Source organism: Stegostoma tigrinum, chromosome 33 (assembly GCF_030684315.1).
Source record: "Stegostoma tigrinum isolate sSteTig4 chromosome 33, sSteTig4.hap1, whole genome shotgun sequence".
Classification (NCBI taxonomy): Eukaryota; Metazoa; Chordata; class Chondrichthyes; order Orectolobiformes; family Stegostomatidae; genus Stegostoma; species Stegostoma tigrinum.
In genome coordinates, this window is record NC_081386.1 from 34,111,388 (window position 1) to 34,132,112 (window position 20,725).

Below are 20,725 nucleotides of genomic sequence, written 5' to 3' on the forward strand. Positions count from 1 at the left end.
ATGTACAGAACAGGTGAGGCATATTAAATATGCATCATTGGGTATTACTCTTTATGGACACAAAACAGCTGGCACAAAGTGTGTACAATGATGTACAACATAATCAATGTTATTACAATAAAACTCTAAGACAAACTTTATCCACTTTTACAACAAGTCACAGCGCCCAGATGTCCTTTATTATTTAAACATAGTCCAGGGGATTGAAAAAAATGAAACCTTATATTTATTGCATAATTTAAAACACAAAATGCCTTGTGAACGGTAATACATTACATTAATGAAACAGATATACACTGGCATTGTGTAGAATGACAGATCCAAGACTGGATTTCTCATTGTGCAGTTTTATGGGGGAAGTGGATGTGGGAAGACCAGAGGAGACGAGTGGTTGAGAAGATATAAGGAGAGGCAAATGAGCTCATTAACCTGCAGAAGTTGTAGCCATCACATATTTCAGCTACGGTTACAGGGCCCTGCCGACACAGTGAAGTAATAGTGTCTGAGATGCTGAATGAGCGTGAAGTTGCAGAATACTCTTCTAGTTAAGAACTGAAGATCAGGGAAATTATTACATTCAAAACCAAAATAAAACATGAGATCTGACTGAAGTTTGCAGCAGAAATGCAATTTCTGAATATGTGAATCAGACTTCAAGAATGAAATATAATTTGAGAATAATTTGTGTATACTTAAGATGAAATGCAGTTAAGTGCAATGTTTAAAAAATAGGTATTAGTAACAAATTAATCTAAGCTGATTCTAGAGGAACAGGTCTATTCACAAAAGTAATTTTTTGGACATCAGATATCGAGTGAGTGCAAAAACAAACTTTTATCATACAAGAATTCCAGCATGGTCTCACAAAGGCAAATATTTTGTGGACCCACCATAGCTTACGAATCAATTCCTTTCCTAAATAAAATGTTGCATCCTCTGTTGTTACCTTTGTGCCAATGCAAAGTGCTTTGGGGTGCTGATCACTGCAGCAGTACTATAACTGGAAGATTACTGAGCAAGGCAACAGGCTGAAGGAGCAAGATCCCTCCAGGCTTCCATACAGTCTGCAGCAATGTAGCGAGACTCTGTTCAGTGGGACGGTGTAGGTTGAAATCAGCAGAGAAGAGCCACTTAAATCCGCAGCACCTTTCTCCTTCTTCATTCAGCTGTCTTAGAACTCAAAATTCAAAGAAATGCTTTGGATTTAATTTCCTTCTTAAACGAGGCCCGGGTAACATCCATCAGCTGAGATCACAGAAATGTTCTGAAGATTGTACACATTCCAGAGGTTTCAGCAAAGGTCAGCCAAATGCAAATGATGGTTTGAGGAAGGGCCTTTGACTGATGTTGCTGCGAGGAACAGGTAGTGGCATTACCCCAGGTCGTCTGTTGCCTGTGGCTGGTCTGGAGTTGAAATGTTTTGAAGTTGTTGCAAACTTTGTGTCAGAGCTACATTAAAACAAATAAGAATAATCATTATACAGACCTGCCTTATGTCTACAGAATAGACTTAAATATATTCATAAAGGAATAATATACAACATTGTGCAGATAACAATAAGTTGATGCACTGTAAGTTAACTCAGGTGGATGAAAAAGATTCCAAGGCAATATTCAAAGAGGAGTAGGGAATTCTGCTGGCATCCTGGAAAACATCTGACTGTCGCAAAAAAAAACAGTGGTCATTCATAACACGCATCTACACATGCACACTCATCTGCTCGCACACAAGTAAACATATTCATGCACACCCCAACCCAGACACACACATGCAACTACCCATATACACAAGCCCTCCACATTGCACATGAAGACGCAGACACACATTCTTTATCTCACATTCGACTCGGCTCACTCCTCTTCCAGTGTTGTACTGTTAGGTGGTGAGTACTGAGAGTCCTGCGCTGAAAGAAGGTCAGTACTGAGGGAGCACTGCATTGTCGGAGAGTCATTACTGAAGGGGTGCAACAGTACTGGAATTTCAGAAATGAAGATGCATGGCAGTGTTGGGTCAGTACTAAGGGAGAGGTATACTGTCAGAGGATCAGTGTGAAGGAAATACTGCATTATCAGACCACTAGTACCGATGGCATTTAGACAGACACGTGAACAGACAGGGAATGGAGGGATAGAGACTATGTGCATGCAGGTGGAATTAGCTTAGAATGGCATCATGGTGACCGAAGGGCCTGTTCCTGTGCTGTACTGTTCAATGTTCGATCTCAGTTGCTGGTTTTGGGCTTTAACTACATTTTGCTGCATCAGTGTGTGTTGGAGCAGGAAGAGGCCACTCAGTCCTTTGAACCTGTATCACCATTCAATGAGATAATGACTGATTTACATCCTAACTCAATTCACCTGCTCTTGGATCTGTAACTCTTCATACACTTGTCTATCAAAGAGTTATCAAACTTTTTTTTAACATTTACAACTGATATGCAGTTGAGAACAGCTTTTTGGTGAAAAATGTCTGGACTTTAGATCCCATGTGTGAGCAAGTGCTTCCTGACATCACCCTAGAACAGCCGGGCTCTAACATTAAGGTTCAGCCTCTTGATGTGCACTCTCCCTGCCACCACTAGAGGAAGTAGTCTCTCTGTTTTCTTTATCTAATCCTTCAAACATCTCAAACCCATCACCCCACAACTTTCTATATTGAGGGGAATAAAAGTCTGGCCTTTGGAACCAGCTCTCATTATTTAATCCTTTTAGCTCTGGTGTCATTCTGGTGAATCTGCATTGTGGCCAACAATATTTTCCTGTGCTGCCCAGATCTGACTGATGAGATTAGAGCAACGTGCGGTAGAATTTATTTTCTTTATTAATTCACATGATGTGGGCGTTGGCCAGCATTTATTACCCATCTCCAGAAATACATGTTTTTGCCCGCATGCTGTTTCTATAAAGCACATCCAAATTCAGAATGTAGGGAAGTGGCGCCCTCCAGTGGCTATTGTGGTACAATACAGAGCAACAGAATCAAGATCTGGGAGCAGAGAAGATAGCCCCAGCACCCGTAAGCTGTGCCTAGGAATACAAAAGCAGTGATTGTGATCTTGTTGTTTGTTTAGAAAATATGTCCTGTTCATACTATTACTCTGGGTGAAGTGGCCCGGTCACCAGAGCATGAATAAGTTTGGAAAAAGAGGGATGAGAAAATTTAAAAAAAAATAAGGGTTATGTGACAGAGGTATGATTTTTAAAACATCCAGCCATTCCCGTTTTGCAGCAATGAGAATGAAAGGTCAGGACGACAATTACACAATCTTTGGGAGGTGAATTCGGGTACAAACGTGAATGGGCCCAACTATGGCTCTGGAACTAAAACACTCAACGCCACCCGGCACAGAAAATGCAAACGACACAAAATTTCAAACACATAACAGGAGTCCGTGGAGTACACTCAATGGGCTGAATGATCTACTGCTGCTCCTACATCTAATGATCTAAATCACTTCTGCCCTCCTTCTTATCACTGCCATTCTTCCTTGATCTTCCTGCCCCTTCCTCACTCCACCAGCTTAAAAACTTTAATTCCAATTTCTCTTTAATTCTAATGAATGGTGACTACCCTGAAATGATAACTTTGTTTTGCTCTCCCTAGACTGCTAGCCAGTTGTTTTGTAAAATCTCATTTCAGATTTCCAACACCAGCAGCATTTTACTGCTCTATAAATTGTCTTCCTTTAATTCATTTGTGGGATGTGAGCATTGCCGGCTGGGCCTGTACTTCTTGCTCATCCCTAGCTGCCCTTGAGAAGGTGGTGGTGAGCCGCCTTCTTGAAGCTCTGCTGGATATTTATGAGACTACACCCACCGTTCTGTTCAGGAGGGAGATCCAGAGTTTTCACCCAAGGACACTGGGGAACATTGAAATTTGATGTTCTTGTATTTGTCCCCATGAGTGAGAGACAAAATGTTTTCAAAAATGTGTGTAACTGTTCAGGTGGAGATTCTTCTGGACAATAAACTAGATACGCAGAATAGCTTTCGTCAGCTGCGATTAACTCGAGATCATGCACCTACCATACTCTCGGTTTATTCCCTGATGGACAGTTTGTGGAAAAGCTTTTATCTTCTCCTGACATTAATGATATTTTCTGTGGCATTCGTTTTTTTTCAAATCCATCAACAAATCAGCCCCAGGCACTTTCATTAATAATATTTTATGAGTCAGAGGTCACAAGTGATGGAATTTCTTCAGTTTACATTTTGCCAATTTAGTTTGGAATCACGGATGGTTTATCAACCTCGGAGAGCTCTGATTTGCCTCAGTCACATACAGCGTGTTGACACGCATCGTCTGACATTACCTGGGTCTTTTATGATTGAACCTTTGCAGTTGGAGACAGATGCTGAAAGGATGACATCATGCGATTGCAGCAGATCATTGAGACCGTTAACAAACCAGGATCTGAGGGACAGGAATTCCTTAAAGAACCACAATGCGCATGTCAACAGAAGGCATCTGGAGTTTATGAGAAGGGATTTCTTGGCAGGTCTAAGTATCAGCTGAGAATGTTGGACTTAGAATGTAGTGAACCTCTGAACAATCTTCCCATTGCTCAGGAACATTTTTCCCTGAACACATTCCTTTAGAATAGGAATATAAATTGGTCAGACTTTAGCACTGAATTACTCACTATGCAAGTTTATTCTAACATTAACCTGTGCAAACCTGAGCTCATCCAAAACTTGCTGTCGGTGTCTTAACTAGGATCAAGTCCCAGTCTCCAGTTACTCCCTGTCCTCACCATCGACACTCAACGACCTCATCATCTGGCAGCATCTCCATTTTAAATGTCTCATCCTTGTTTTGAAAAACATATGGAAGAAGATCGGAGGGCAAGATTATGATTGTCATTCATCTCAATGTTCAGCAGAGTAGAAGTTGAGTTGAAAGCTAAGGTGTTACACCTTTTTAACGGCCTTTTGGCCATATCATCAAGTTCAACATCGTTAGATCATGACTTCGGATTCCATTTTGCTCTATGTGTTTTGTTTCCTTCCCCCTTCAGTTGTCTTTTTCTAAAATCATGTTTCCTTCTTTATCCCTTCATGTTGCATTCCGATGGATTTTGTGGCAATTGACATCCCAATGGACACAATCTTCCATTACCCCTCAATACAGCTGTTGTATCATAAAATCTTTTGTTCTTTATCACCAATATCATAGAAAACAAAAATCCCCAGAACCACACTCCCTCATACAAATATCAAACCATTCTTAACGACAACTGCAATGGTCTCTATTCAAAATCTCCAAAGTTTTCCTTTTTCAGGTACTGTGTATGACTTTAATGTACTTCAAACACAAACACACACACCTGATAAGACACTACATTTAGTAACAGAAGTAGGTCGTGGAGTAAGGAATAATGATTTGAAACGGGATGCAAACCTTTTTGAAGACTGCTGGTTGTTGTATCCAGTTTTCCTTTTCTTTGTCTTTTTGTAATAGGACGCTTTTTTCCGTTTTCTGTTGTTGGTATTTTTGCTTTTATTGAAGTATACCGAGGTTTCCTCACACTGCATGTCCTCACCCTGGGATTGTCCACAGTCTATCCAACTGTCGGAAGCTCTTGTTTCATGTGCATCCTCCTCTGTTAGCACATTGGGAAATAGGAGAGAAGATATTAACAAAGACCAAACATCACCAACATAATCTCTTCCACTCAACAGGACCAAGAACTCAACTTCCCATCCTCCATAAATTCAAGCACATCCAAAACTCTGTGCTGCCAAATACAAACCTGTACGACCTATCACCACCACCCTCCTTAGTGTACACTGACCTACAATAGCTCCCAGTACGGTAATGCCTCAACTTTAAATATTCTCATCCTTACTTACAAATACTGCCCATAGCCAAGCCTTACCTTTGTGACATCTTCCAGCCCTAGAACTTATCAAAAAATTCTCCAATTCTGGCCTCTTGCAAATCTCCAATTTTGATTATTGCCATGGCCTTCAGCTACTTAGGTTCTAAGACCTCTCACCTCTTTTAAGAAAAAGTTTAAAAATTACCTTTTTGACCAATCTTTTGGTCACCCGCCTGAATATCCCAATCATTTTTTGACTGATTACATTTCAATGAAGCATTTTGGAATGTTTCATAATATTAAAGGTGTTTAATAAATGCAAGTTTTTTTTTAAACTTTAGATTCCCTACAGTGTGGAAACAGGCCCTTTGGCCCAACAAGTCCACACCGCCCCTTGAAGCATCCCACCCAGACCCATCCCCCTGTAACCCACACACCCCTGAACACTACGGGCAATTTAGCATGGCCAATCCACCTAACCTGCACATCTTTGGACTGTGGGAGGAAACCGGAGCGACTGGAGGAAGCCCACCCAGACACGGGGAGAATGTGCAAACTCCACACAGACAGTCGCCCGAGGCTGGAATCGAACTCGGGTCCCTGGTGCTGTGAGGCCGCAGTGCTAACCACTGAGCCACCGTGCCGCCCGAAAGTTGTGACTCTTGTTGGAAGGGAATGGGTTGAGAAAAATCAACATATCTTTCTGCAAAGTCTTACCCTCCTTCATAAACAAAAACAAAAATTTCTGGAAAAGCTCAGCAAGCCTGGTAGCATCTGTAAAGAGAAATCAGCGTTAATGTTTTGGGTCCAGCGACCCTTCCTCAGAACAGAAGCTGATTTCTCTCCACAGATGCTGCCAGACTTGCTGAGCTTTTCAAGCAATTTCTGTTTTTGTATCCGATTTCCAGCATCTGTAATACTTTCGGTTCCTATCTACTTCATTATTATCAATTCTGTTTGTTTCAGTTACTCAGTGGTAACGAGGTCTACATTCTCATCACTGTTGTTGAATAATTTTCTCATGAATACCTTATTGGATTTATTAGTGAATATTTTTTATGTATGATCCCTGGTTTTATACGCCTCCACGGGCGGAAATAATTCCACTATGTTTATTCTATTCAATCATATTACAATCTCTATGATAAAATCAAGTCACACTGAGAAAGGAATACAACCTGTTTAGTTTATCCTTATGAATATAATCTTATATCTGTGTGTCATCCTTGTGAAACTCTTTTTCTTTGTATTCATTCATGAGAATGTGGGTGTCACTGAATAAGTCAGCATTTATTGCCCGGTGAAGATGGTGAGCTGCCTCCTTAGGGTGTACAGATACCCACTGTGCTGTTATAGCACAGACTAGATGCTCAGAACGGTTAAACTCAACTTCCTTGCTTTTCAATTGTATCCCTCAATAAATACATTTGCGTATTGGGTTTGCTTTTGTTTTTAAAATGGTCTTGTCATGCAGCATTGTGACTTTCTGTGAACTTACACACCTGTAAAAGTGGAGTCCTTTGTAACAGTACAAAACCTTGTTATTCCTCTCCAAATAAAACCTCAGCTGGACTGAAATTAATTCAGCAATTAAGTACGTTGTGCAAATTTATTAATGTCTTCTTGCATTTGAGGAGGGGGTAACAAAGCACCCTACTTTCTCTTAAAGATTCTTTACACCTAAGTGGGAGAGACTTGTCTTTACCTGGCAACTGCCATTCAGAGTACTTCTGGAGAACCTCAACAAGTTCACCTCCATATTTATCCAACTTGTCCTCAGTCACTCCATCAATCTGCAGAAGGACTTCAGGATCCGAAGACAATGACTCTTTAGAAAACAAATTTAACATGTTAACATCCTTTACATGTATGGGCACAGGAAACAGGGACCTGAGTAGACTATTAGGACCCTCAAGTTTGCTTCACTATTCAATATGATCATGGCTGACCAGGTTGTGCTTCAAAGCCAGCCTAAGTACTTATAAGCTCAAAAGCAGCTGTGATCTGAACCAATTGCCTGGAAAACAGGAACTACACATTTTCCTGTCAGGATTGCAACTCACATGAATGTTAACAATTTTCTTCCAATTTTTTAAAACTTTGTTTCAGTTGCAGCTTCAACTTAGCCATTTTCTTACATAAAAATAAACAGGTTTGACTGCTGCTTTGTGAAAGTGCATGAGAACAAACTAATCATTCAGATCAATATTAAGAACATACCCTGCCCTGTCATAAAATACAACTTTTTCAATGCATGATGAGTATTCAACCAACATTCGAGAAATATGTAAGTGAAGGGCTTTTATATTGAGTTGCAATCTGCTGAATGTCAGTACTGTCTCATTATCTCTTAACACATAGATTATTGTGACAATGGAAAAGAATTGACCACAAAATCCAGGCCGATACTGCCACTGTGTATTTGTCATTGCATGCAATGAGGCAGCACCACAAGGCCAGAATTGGATCCGTATCACTAGGTGATATTGAATTCAGCAGTTTGCTAGGCCATTACAAAGAGTAGTTAAGAGTTAAGATTCTCATTGCCGTGTGTTTGAATTTGCATGTAAACCTGACCTGGACTGCAGATTTCCCTAAAGGGCATAAGTGAATCACATGGGTTTTTAAAACAATTAATGATGGCTTTGTGGTCACCATCTCAGATGCTGGCTTTCAATTCCAGAACTTATTAATTGAATAATCAATACATGCAATTGCTGTGATGGGATCTGATACAGTGAAATGTACCACACAAATACAAATCTTCAGAACATCTGCCAGGCGTCTGGTTTACTAGCCGAGTGACAACACCGTTATGCCAATATCTTCCTCCCAGATTGTGATTCTAAAAAATGTATATTTATGTAGCATTTTTCACAGTCATAGAACATCCCAAATTGCTGTACAGCCAATAAAATATTTTTGAAACACAATCACCACTGTAATGTAAAAAATACAGCAGCCACATTGTATACAGCAAGCTTCCACAAGAGCAACATAAGAATGACCAGGTCATCATGACACTGATTCTGGTTAGTACAGCAGGGATAACTGCCCAAGTTGCTTTTCTTTGAAACACTGCCACAAAAGTGGAGAAGGCAGACAGAACCTCGGTTTAACATATTATAGGTATTCTCTCAGTCCTACACTGTTGTGTCAGCCTGGAGTGGGGCCTGAACCACAAACTCTGACTCTGAAGTGAACCATATCTGACTCACTGAGGAACTTACTCAATCACGTAGCTGTAAAGGATCCTAAGGTATTATTTTGAAGATAGGAGAGTTTTTCCTGGTGCCCTAGCCCCTTGTACATTCCACAATCAATGCTGCTTTTTGACTGTTAACACCTTCTTTTGCATGGGCACAAGCTGTGTTTAATTTGTTGCCATGTCTCCTTAAACAGTAACAAAGCTTCAAGATGTGCTGCACTGGCTATAAAATGCTTTGTCACAGACTGATATGGTGAAATGTACCACACAAATACAAATCTTTATTATTCTTTCATCAGACCCCTCATCAGGATTCGCACTGAACTGTAGGTGATTTACAGGCGCAATGCATTTCCAAGTGATAGTAAAATCCTGGTCAAGTTCATAATACTGTGATCCCAAAAGAAGAACCTTTGCTTTCTCTAATGATTCACATCAGTTATTAGTTTTTCAAATATACCTGCAATCCTTTTGATGGTGGCAGTGTTAAAAATGTTAAAGTAATGGACACCAAAGGTTTTGCCCAGTTTCTTGCAGAGCTCAGTAAGATCAGTAAGACACTGCTTAACCATCTTCTCCCGTTTAGAAACATTCTTTGCCATCGAATTCCTCTGTTTCCTGATGCTGCTAGCATTATCGGTCTCCTGAAAATCCACCTACGATTAGAGTATAAATTCCTGACAGTTACCCAGTGCCACATTAGGTCAAGGCTTTTTTGTCAATAAATTAGAGTGGAAATGTCTAATGCAAGACAGCATGCGTTTAAGGTGAGGGGGGATAGTTAAAGTACTTGTGAGGCTCAGGTTTTTGTTTTTTTTTACACAGAGTGGTAGAAGTCTGGAACACAGTGCCATCTCGGTAGTGGAGGCAGATACAATAAGGACATTTAGGGGACTTTTAGATAAGCACATGAATATGTTAGGCATGAGGGATCAGGACCAAGACAAGCAGAATTTGGCGCAACATCATGGGCTAAAGGGTCCATTCCTGTGCTGTTCTATGTTTTAAATTACTTCTTGGGACATAATAGGGTGGCTAAACACAAATGTGAATGTAAATGTCAATGGAGGAGACTGAACACATGAATTTGAGATAAAAATTAACACAGAGAAAGCAGAGCTAACATTTCGGGTCCTGTGAGGAAGCTTCTGAGGAAGGGTCATCAGACCTGAAACGTTAACACTGTTTTCTCCTTCACAGATGCTACCAGGCTTGCTCGGCTTTTCCAACAACTTTGTTTTTGTTCCTGATTTACAGCATCTGCAGTTCTCTCAGTTTTTATAAAAATTAACATACCTGGAGCAAACCCATCAGAACTTGTTGAGCTTTCTCTCCAGCAGTTACATAAGCAACTGCTTGGTCATTGGCCGTGATGTACAAATCCTCACGCAGAATTCTATCCAGCACCAATTTTCGAAACAGTCGTTCTACATTGTGACGGGAATAGGCAGCTCCTGCTCCAAATATACCAGATTGGATTCTGGCATTTTTGCAACCTAGTGGGCAAGTTTAGTAGCTATGAGCATATTTGAGAGAATAAATTTGAACACAGCCTTAGAGAAAGGATTTACAACTGACCGTGTCTCTTGAAAAGATCTGACAGTATTGCAGATTCAGGGAAAGAAAGGGAATGCCCACATAATTCAGAACTACAGCCCCACTTCGTGTTTTTGATAAAGTGGTTTGAAAGTTAATGTTTGCTCCTCCTCATGCCAGTAATCCCGTCTCCTCACAGTACTGCCTTACGAAGAAGAGAACTTGCATTTATACAGGAACTTTGTTGAAAGCAAAGTTCTTTTCTAATTAATATTACAACAGTAATAATGATGCCACCTTAGCAATGATAATTTGGTGTTCTAATACCCTATTTCTCCACCCTGACACACACAACCAGTCAGAGAGTTCCCTGTAAATAATCTACACTCACCGAGGAAGATATCAACCAGCATGTTTAAAGTGAGCCTGCTGGACGGCTGGCCTGCATTGTGTATTCTTCTATTGGCACTAGCACAGTGCTCTTGAGCAAATCGCACAATGTTCTTCACTTCATTCGTGACATTCCTGGTCTTGTAATTCTACCGAAAAGGAGATAGGAGGGTTATTTTTATTTAAAAAGTACCTAACATTTCAGGATAGGAACAGTGTAACTACTATTTCAACTGAACTTACTTTCTTCTTGAGGCAATTGTCACAAGCCACTTCTGGGTGTTCTTTGCAAAATTGGGGATTAAAGCCATTTTCCCCAAAGTATGCCAGCAGCTGTATCCTGCGACACTCCACCACATTCTCACAATAATGTACCATGTTGTATAGATTGTTGAAGTGGGTCTGTTTGGTGAATTGGTTCCCATCCTTCTCCACTGTAGAAATCAGGGCACTTTGTTAGATCATTTTAACAGAAATTACAACACTGCATCATGGAGACAATGGCTCGGAATTTGTTGAAGGTGCAGAATCTCAGTTTATTCTATTTATTAGAAGCTTCTCACTCAAACAACATGCGCTCCACAAATTGCTAGAAGTGTAAGGTGAAATCAAATAAGCATGAGATCATCAGGACCTCAGTGAATGACAGAATCAACTATCTATCTCTATTACCAATTGAAGTCAAAGAAACAAAGAGGGCAGTGATGGAACTTGGAAGAATTAGAGTCAAATCAGGCAAAGAGAGAACTAAAAAGGGAAGGAAAATTGGATTGAGGGGAAAGAAAAGTCAGAAAAGAAAAAAACTTCTTTAAAAACAAAGCTTTTGACTTTGAAAGACCTTGAAGAGCAATTTACGCACTGCAGGAATGGGATTCCATTGATTCAATGGCTTTTTATTCTTGCATCATAAATGGGAGACCCTTATTTTTAAACCGTGTTCTCTAGTTCTAGAATTCCCACTGATGGGAACCATCCTCTACACATTCAGTTGCCAAGCTCCCTTGGAATGTTTATGCTTTGATCAGCTCACTCTCATTTTTTTCTGAATTACAATGAATCCAGGCCCAAACTGCTCCAAATTTCCTCATACAACACATTTTCAGCCCGTAAACCATTGATGAAACTCATGAACTACCCCTAAACAAAGTATTGCCCTCTTTAAACAAGGAGATCAAGCTGTACAAAGATAATAAAATGTGAGTCTGGATGAACACAGCAGGCCCAGCAGCATCGCAGGAGCACAAAAGCTGATGTTTTGGGCCTAGACCCTTCATCAGAGAGGGGGATGGGGTGAGGGTTCTGGAATAAATAGGGAGGGGGGGGGGGGGGGGAGGCGGACCGAAGATGGAGAGAAAAGAAGATAGGTGGAGAGGAATGTATAGGTGGGGAGGTAGGGAGGGGATAGGTCAGTCCAGGGAAGACGAACAGGTCAAGGAGGTGGGATGAGGTTAGTAGGTAGATGGGGGTGCGGCTTGGGGTGGGAGGAAGGGATGGGTGAGAGGAAGAACAGGTTAGGGAGGCAGAGACAGGCTGGACTGGTTTTGGGATGCAGTGGGGGGAGGGGAAGAGCTGGGCTGGTTGTGTGGTGCAGTGGGGGGAGGAGACGAACTGGGCTGGTTTTGGGATGCGGTGGGGGAAGGGGAGATTTTGAAGCTGGTGAAGACCAAGCTGTACACTCTAGCCTAAATGTGATAATACCAATGTCTTGCATATTTGTAACATGACTTTCTCACTTCTACACTCCATCTCTAACATGTGGGTAGTTTCATTGGAAAATGCACAGAAAAGAAAGGCACAGCATTTTTAAAGTGCCTTTTCAAATGCAAAGTCATCCCAATGCAATTAAAGCAAAATCAGCAGTGATACGTACACCTGTTACACGTGAAGGCATGATGCCAAATGGAGCATATCCACTCAGGTCCCCGATGAGATTAGCTCATTCCACAGAAACCCAGATTTGAACCACTGCATGTCTGAAAGTCAGTGTTAAACGAGTGCCTTGAAGCACTAGGCCAGTGTAGGGGACACAATATGTCATCATTGTCAATCACCAGCTTGCACGAGGAGTCTCAAGGATCGAGTTTAGTCACAATCACAGTAGTATCCAGGGTACAATTCATCTCAGTGCACAGAGATTCTAAGAGACAATTTCCGCATTTGTGGGTTAATAATTTTCAGGCAGACTGATGGAATCCCACAGCATAAAACGCACATTGAGCAGACAAATACAATACTGGACAATTTGACTCAGACACGCTGCTGGCCAAGCAGCATCAGAGGAGCAGGGAAGTTTGACGTTTTGGGTCGAGATCCTTCTTCAGAATGGGCGAGGGAAGTTGAAGGGCCTCGACCTAAAACGTCAAACTTTCCTGCTCCTCTGATGCTGCTTGGGCTGCTGTGTTCATCCAGCTTCACACCGTTTTATCTCAGATTCTCCAGCATCTGCATTTCGAACTATCTCAGACATGCTTTAATTCTGCTATCCTCTGAGACATCATTCACACTGATTGCTTACTCACTTTGGATAATGCGCCTAATCCTGGTGACATCACTATAACTGTAGAAAAGGACACAATGGGACATTTCGCCATCCCTCCCAGCACGACCCGACTCCTGGTAGTATCCTTCGATCGACTTGGGCAGTGTGGCATGGATCACATATCGAACATCTGGTTTATCAATACCCATTCCAAAGGCAATGGTGGCACAGATCACCTGGTGGAAACACACAGGTTAAGGATGAGTCTATGTAACTTGAAGGGCTGTTCATTCTAACCACCTTCAATTCTCATCATCATCTTCTTTTACATATTATTCAGCTTAGCAAAATTTATTAAATTATGAACATAAGATAGGATAAAACAAATTTTACACCAAGCTTCAAAGTTACATCCCCAGCTTCCACAAAAAAAAATTGCACATGATGAATTCACTTAAAATAATATTATTAGCAACTTAGATTTTGCAAGATTGAAAGACGTCAGCTATATGAAACTGGAGAAGCTGGGGTTATTCTCCTTGAAGCAAGAAAGTTATGGGCAGATAATCAAAATTAATTTCTGATGGAGTAAATAAGGAAAAGCTATTTCTTGACTAAACAGTCAGTAGACAGGACACACCAGATTTGAAGAAATTGGTAGAACCAGATGGAAAGTGAGGAGAATTATTTTTATACAGAAAGTTATAATCTGGAACGTACTGCCTGAAACGGCAATATAAACAGCTTTTATGGTAACTTTCAAAAGGGATTTTTTTTTAAACTGGTCGCAGGAATGGAATTAATTAGTCAACTCTCTCACAGGTCCAGCAGAAACACAGTATGTCGAATAGCCTCCTCCAATCTGGTCCATTCGATATAGTCAGAGAAGACAAGGATGAGATCTGACAGAGATGTTCTAAATCATGAGCGACATGGACAGTCAGACAGAGAGAAACTGTTAACATTTGTAGGTGGTCGAGCTACAGAAGATATCGTGCACGAAGAAGCAAGCCCACCGATCAAGGAAGATAACTGTGCCTGAATTTTAAGATCTCCTTACCTGGCAGCCTTCCTGATTAATCCACTTGTTCTGTATCAGATCCCTGTCCGAATCCTGAAGGCCAGCATGATAGGCCAGTGCGGCTATTCCATTTCTCTTCAGAGTTTCAGCCACCGTGTCACATTCATGCCGTGACAAACAGTAAATAATGCCCGAGTCACCTGTTAACGATAGAAATGGGGAGTTAGTGCAGCATCTTTTAAAAAGATGAAGTCCCTTAGTTTGCTGAGCACCATCAACAAGTGAGGTAAATCAGGAAGTAACCATTACATGACACAAGGATTGACAATCCTCCAAGATTTGATGATAAATTCCAAGGATCATTTTCTAAGACTAAACACTTGACCAAGAAGCCAGGAGTCTTAGTGGGAATGTTAAACAGCAATATTCTTGCAAGGCTGCATTTGAAAACATTTCTGAGCGCTGTGCTTAACAGTTTCCACCTTAAACTGACTGGCTCAGTTTCAGCCGTGATTAGGGTTATCAACTCTCCAGGATTGGCCTGGAGTCTCCAGAATTTGTCAACCTCCTGCTGCCCATAAAATCCAGATGCAAAGTCATATAGGGAAAAAACAAAAAAAAAAGTTGTTTCCATTTTCGAACTATTGTTACAGTAATATTGGAAATAAGTAACCATGCCTAGATTCATTCAATTAGGTTTTGTTTCCTATTGAAATGGAAGGTGGAGCTATATGAAAACGTGTAGAGTGACTGATGGTGAGAGGGTGGGGGCAGAGCAACATAAGGATGAACTGATTCTGCAGCCAACAGTGGAAATATGGAGAAGCAATGGATGGAGACCGGTGGTAATGTGATATAACACTCAACAATACATTCAACCAAAGGTTCACCACTCTCCATAACTTCAAGTTTGAGTTTTAAGTACTGGTAACCATGGAAATAAAGACTGGATTAAGATTCCTAAGGTTTTGTGATTATACATTGGGAACCACATCAACATACCAGAATGCACAGGAAGGGTACAGCAGAATGCAAACCACATTTTTGTCAACATCACAATGATGATTACGCTTCAAAGAAACTCATTTGTGCACAGCTACAGTGGTGAGAAACAGGTTTGGTTCATCATTACATTATCAACTTACAACACATTCCTCTGTCCAGTTCAGTAAAGTGATTTTACTTACAAGCTTACAATCAAAATAAAGTTAGTTCTAGCTTTCACATCAGACTCACACTACATTGAAAATTATTGGAAAATCAACAGCGAAGTGACCTATTGTAAAATATTGACTGAATATTGAATAAGTTTAATACTATAAGAGATACAGAGACAGTACAAGAGAGAGAATGCAATAAAATGAACAAAGCTTACAGAGACTGAATTGCTGCAAATCACAGCTACTACTTCCACCAGTAAAATATGGTGCTGGATAACTACTTAAACATTTAAACTTCAAACAAAGATACACTGAAAATAACAGTAGGTTATTCAGCTCTTCAAGTCTGCTCCACCACATAGTATTATAATTGCTGGCCATCCATTTCAGTGCCCTGTTACCACTTTCTCTCCAATCCCTTTAGCCTTAAGAACAATGTCAAACTCCTTCTTGAAAACATACAATGTTTTGGCCATAACGGCTTTCCGTGGCAGAGAATTCCACAGGCTCACCACATGCTGGGTGAAGGAAGCTCTCATCCTATTCCTAAATGGCCTACCCTGTATCCTCAAACTGTAACTCCTGGTTCTAGACTCCCCAGTCATTAGGAAGTGCTAAAAGGATGTCCCCGTTTAGTTCTGTTCAAATTTTATAGGTGTCTATGAGATTCCCCCTCCACTCTTCTAAACTCCAGGGAATATAGTCCTATTCAATCCAGTTTCTCTTCATAAGCCAGTCCTGCTATCGCAGGAATCAGTCTGGTAAATTTTCTTTGCAGGGCCTCTGCAGCCTGAATGTCCCTCTTCATATAAGGAGACCAAAACTGCACACAATACTCACAACATGTTCTCACAAAGTCCCTGTACAAATGCAGCAAGACATACCTGCTCCTGTACTTGAATCTCCTTGCTATGAAATCCCATGTGCCTTCTTCACCTCCTGCTGTCCCTGCATACTCACTTTGAGCAATTGGTGAACAAAGACACCTAGGTCCCATTTTCCAATAGATAGATGCTAAAAGAAGGATGTTTCTGTTTTTAACATTTTCCATGAGATAGTTACCTGTGCAAAAGTTGGCAGGTTCCCAACTTTATACTAGCTACGACTATGTTCCCTCCAAAGATGTGACCAGTGATGATCTACTAGATTATTAAAACCAGTATAGCCACGTCAGAGTGTCATGTCATGCATATAAATATTTATCCCTAATTGTACAAAACAATTAAATAATCAATAAGTCCGAAATGTTCAGCTATACACGGGGAGCCAAAGGAGAGGAGTACACCACTCAGGTGACACTTACGTGGATAGTTCCTCTGGATCCAATCAATGCAGTCTTCAGCAATCTTCTTAGGCTTTTTCGGCAGCACCTCATACTTCAAGTTGTGTCTGTTGAAGCTCATGGTGAACCTGCAGAATTTCAACATGAAGCCTCAATACCAGAACTCCATAGAACAGAAGTGATAGCCAACTTTCGCTAGCCTGTACAGAATCCACAGAACTGTAGGTATACTACAGAATGAATAACTTTGATTGATTGCCCACTTCCCAAAATCAGTTACTTCATTGTGGGACATACAGAACAGAAGCAGGATACTTTATTCATCGAGATGATGGAGGTATTTGTAGGCTGACAGTACCTTGACTATTCCTTATGTTAGCAGCTAGATATTCTACTAGAGCACGAGATCAAGAGTGGTAAAAAGGCAACGGCTTACACTTAAATGATACGGGGATTCAACCCCACATCTCCAATGCATTCAGCTGATTTACTAGCCAGTGAGAATACCATGGTCCAACCATGTCAAGTGTCCTTGAGCAAGATATATTACATTTCACAAAAGTAAAAAAAACTGCAGATGCTAGAAGCCCAAAGTAACTGAAAAAAATTGTTAGTTTATGTGGAGGTCATTGACCTGAAACATTAACTCTGTTGCTCTCAGATGCTGCTTGACCTGCTAAGTTTCTCCAGCAACTTTTATTTTAAGTTACATTTTAATCTGTTTTCAGTTGGGTCAGTTGAGGTGTAAATATTAGCCAGGGCACTGGGGAAAAATACCTCCACCTTTTCAAATATTGGTATGGGATCTTTAATATTCCCCTGTGCTAGAAATCAAGATTTGGTTAAGTAGCTCTGATGAAAGACAGCATCCCAATCAGTGCGATGCTCCTGCAATATCAGCTTATTTTATGAGCTCAACTTCTGTGGTGGAGCTTCAAGGTCGCAACCTACTAACTCCAAGATACAAGTGCCATCACAAGGACTGAGTGCCACTTAGAAGAGGGAAAAAGAATAACATATATCGAATAAATAAAGTTGATTTGAAGGAAAATTGCTTTTCACAATACAGAGGAGCTGGAGATTCAACTCAATGACCCAGGATTACCATTTATCCTCAAATATCATCTCTAAATCTCAGATTATATCACCATTTTCACATTGTTGGTGGGAGCTGGCTATGTGCAAATTGGTCGTCACAAGCCCTATGATAGCTGACTATATTTCAAAAGGCACTTCATTGGGTGTAAAATGCTTTAGGATGCCTAGAGATCAGAAAGATGTTATAGAAATCCAAGCCCCTCTCTCTTTACAACTTTTATTGATAAGTATATGGGAGGTGTACAGGGAGCAGTCGATAAAATCAAATTTTGATTCAGAGTTAAATCTGGGTCTTAAGAATTGTTGTTGATGAAAGATCATGGCTTAGAAGGATGGAAGCATTATACTGCTGAATGATACGATTCTGCTGCTAAGATACAACTGGGCATCATTAGGGCCGAAGGTTCAATTCCTGGAAAGCTGTGTTCATAGATAGGTAGAGATTTTTATATCCCTAGTTCCTACCCAGTGTCAGAAAAACCATCAGGAAATAATTGCTTCAACTTTTTCTCTAAAAACTCACCGAAGTGTGAAATCTGAAATGTGACATTTTGAAAAGCGCACAAGTGAATATCTGACTGTTGTTAATTAATCTAAACATAATACTCTTTATCACCCCTCTCATCCACCAAGAAAAGGAGGAACATACACTTGAGGCTTCAGCATCTTGAGCTGGTTGAGGATATCTTTCTGGACCCTGGGTGTGGCTGTGGCCGTCAGGGCCATCATTGGGATCGAGGGAAACTTGCTCCGAAGCTCATTCAGTCTCTTGTAATCAGGACGGAAATCATGGCCCCACTAAATACAGATAGAAACAGAAAGAGTTAACTTCTGAAAGACTTCAGAAGTAATTGAGGAACGAGCACATAGAGGTACGAATAATAAACAAGTATTCAGTAACATTTACTGCTACCAAGATGAAGGTAATAAGGGTACAGTGAACAACCAGTTGCAATACTGCAGTCAACAACATGAGCAATGTTTATAAGTACATATCTAGCAAGGCATATACATAAACTAGGAAAACATAAAGTGAAGCGAAAGGACAAAGTTTAAAAAAAATTGCTACTGCAATGTAGCTAGGGAATAAGGAATGAAGGAAGAGCTTCCAGTGACAAAGGGGTCAAAAGAGGCAAAAGTGAGAAAGAAAATTAGGATTCAGTATTCATTTGACCCTTGTACAGCATGAGAAACAGGCTGGTGTGCTGCTAAAGTGGATTCCTTCTTCTGGATCTTAATGACAGAGAGTCTCCAGGCCCCCGCTACCTCCCAAATGGACATCAAACCCCATCCATTGTCCCCGTTCATCAAACATCAACAGATGAGCAGTCAGCACAGAATGACATTTTGCAAAACAAGCTTGTCTTCAGTTGTTGCCACCACTGAGATCTTAATAGGGAGAATCTCCAAGGAAAAGATCTTTTGTTTGTACAAGCCGTTGTGAGCTGTGATATGCATCGTAAACCGCAGCCTACGCTCATTTGGTACTAATTTACAAGATGAATCATGGCTTTGAACAGCAGGTATAATATTGAAAAAGATATTGCTCTCTGCTATTCCTGAGGGTGTTTGTCAGCTGTGTGCATCCACCCACTCAAAACATACTCCTCCTGATGACTGCGGAACTGGAGTCAGTTTAGAAAAATAAGAGGAAGCTCACCACTATCAGTGAAGCATCACATTTTGGGTCCAGTTCTCAGTCTGCACTGAAGTGACTTCTCTCAGCCGGGGTGTTACAAGTAGCTTCAACCCCTGGGGAATAGAAATAATCCAGGCTGTATGTCTTTTCCTATTTCTCATTCAGTGATACTTGGATGAGAAATGGGAGTGTGGGCACGCAAACGGTCTCAAGCTTGGTTATCGCACTCATAGTCAGCAAGCATGGACTCAAAGGGAGGAGGCAAGCACTTTAATTAATGACATATGACAGAACGACCCTTCATTTCACATCCTAGCATGCATGTAACATGCGATAACCAATGTTCTGTGTACAAATAGAAAGAAAATGTAAATTTATATGTTATCTTTAAAAACCTCATTATATTCTGAAGCATTCACAGCCAGTGAAGTGTGGCACAAACAGCAATGCGCAAATGGCCAGATAATTTCTATTAGTGATCTTGGTTGAGGGATAAATAATGACAGGGCACCAGGCAGAACTCTCCTGTTCTTTTTCAGACTCCGACAGTCTTTTTGATCTATCTAAAGAGCTGTGGAGAGCTCAGTTCAATGGGTTATCCAAAGCTCTAACTGGTGATTGATATTTTATACACTGTAATGGGGCTTGAACCTGACACCTTGTGATCCAGAGTGCCACCAGAGTCAAAGAAGAAATCTAGAAACAGAAGCATCAAGTTACCTGGCTAACGCAGTGAGCCTCGTCGATGACAAAACGAGACAAAAGTTTCCTCTCGTATAAATTTACCAATGCAGCAATCAGTCGGTTACTGGCACTGACCTGAATTAACAAGGAGAATCAAAATTATTAGGCTAGGGAAATGCCACTCAAATGAAAACAGAAATTGTTGGAGAAGCTAAGTAGGTCTAGCAGCATCTGTGGAATGAAATCAGCATTAATGTTTTTTTGGGTCAAGTGACCAAATGTCACTTAAAGTTCATTGCAGGATTTGCACATCACTCGGTTCTCTAGTTCCCCAACAGGATGGTAAACACTTTCTATCTCTCGCTGTAGTTGTTTGGTACAACCGTCTAGCCACCTGGAGCACAGT

The 20,725-nt window shown here is 40.7% G+C and overlaps 1 protein-coding gene across 3 annotated transcripts in view; it reads right to left on the reverse strand.

Annotated features, from left to right (window-relative positions):
• Positions 1-203: 203 nt before the first annotated feature.
• blm (BLM RecQ like helicase) overlaps positions 204-20,725 on the reverse strand; it is a 47,337-nt gene continuing 26,815 nt past the window's right edge. For all 3 annotated transcript variants that reach the window (XM_048562609.2, XM_048562608.2, XM_048562610.2), the window contains exons 11-22: positions 20,356-20,454; positions 18,646-18,794; positions 16,920-17,026; positions 14,496-14,656; positions 13,476-13,671; positions 11,200-11,390; positions 10,958-11,105; positions 10,327-10,526; positions 9,491-9,686; positions 7,528-7,650; positions 5,402-5,603; positions 204-1,449 (exon numbers count right to left, since the gene is read on the reverse strand). In XM_048562609.2, coding sequence (XP_048418566.2) covers positions 1,302-1,449; positions 5,402-5,603; positions 7,528-7,650; positions 9,491-9,686; positions 10,327-10,526; positions 10,958-11,105; positions 11,200-11,390; positions 13,476-13,671; positions 14,496-14,656; positions 16,920-17,026; positions 18,646-18,794; positions 20,356-20,454 — 1,920 coding nt within the window. In that variant the 3' untranslated portion in view covers positions 204-1,301. The remainder of the gene's footprint in view (positions 1,450-5,401; positions 5,604-7,527; positions 7,651-9,490; positions 9,687-10,326; positions 10,527-10,957; positions 11,106-11,199; positions 11,391-13,475; positions 13,672-14,495; positions 14,657-16,919; positions 17,027-18,645; positions 18,795-20,355; positions 20,455-20,725) is intronic.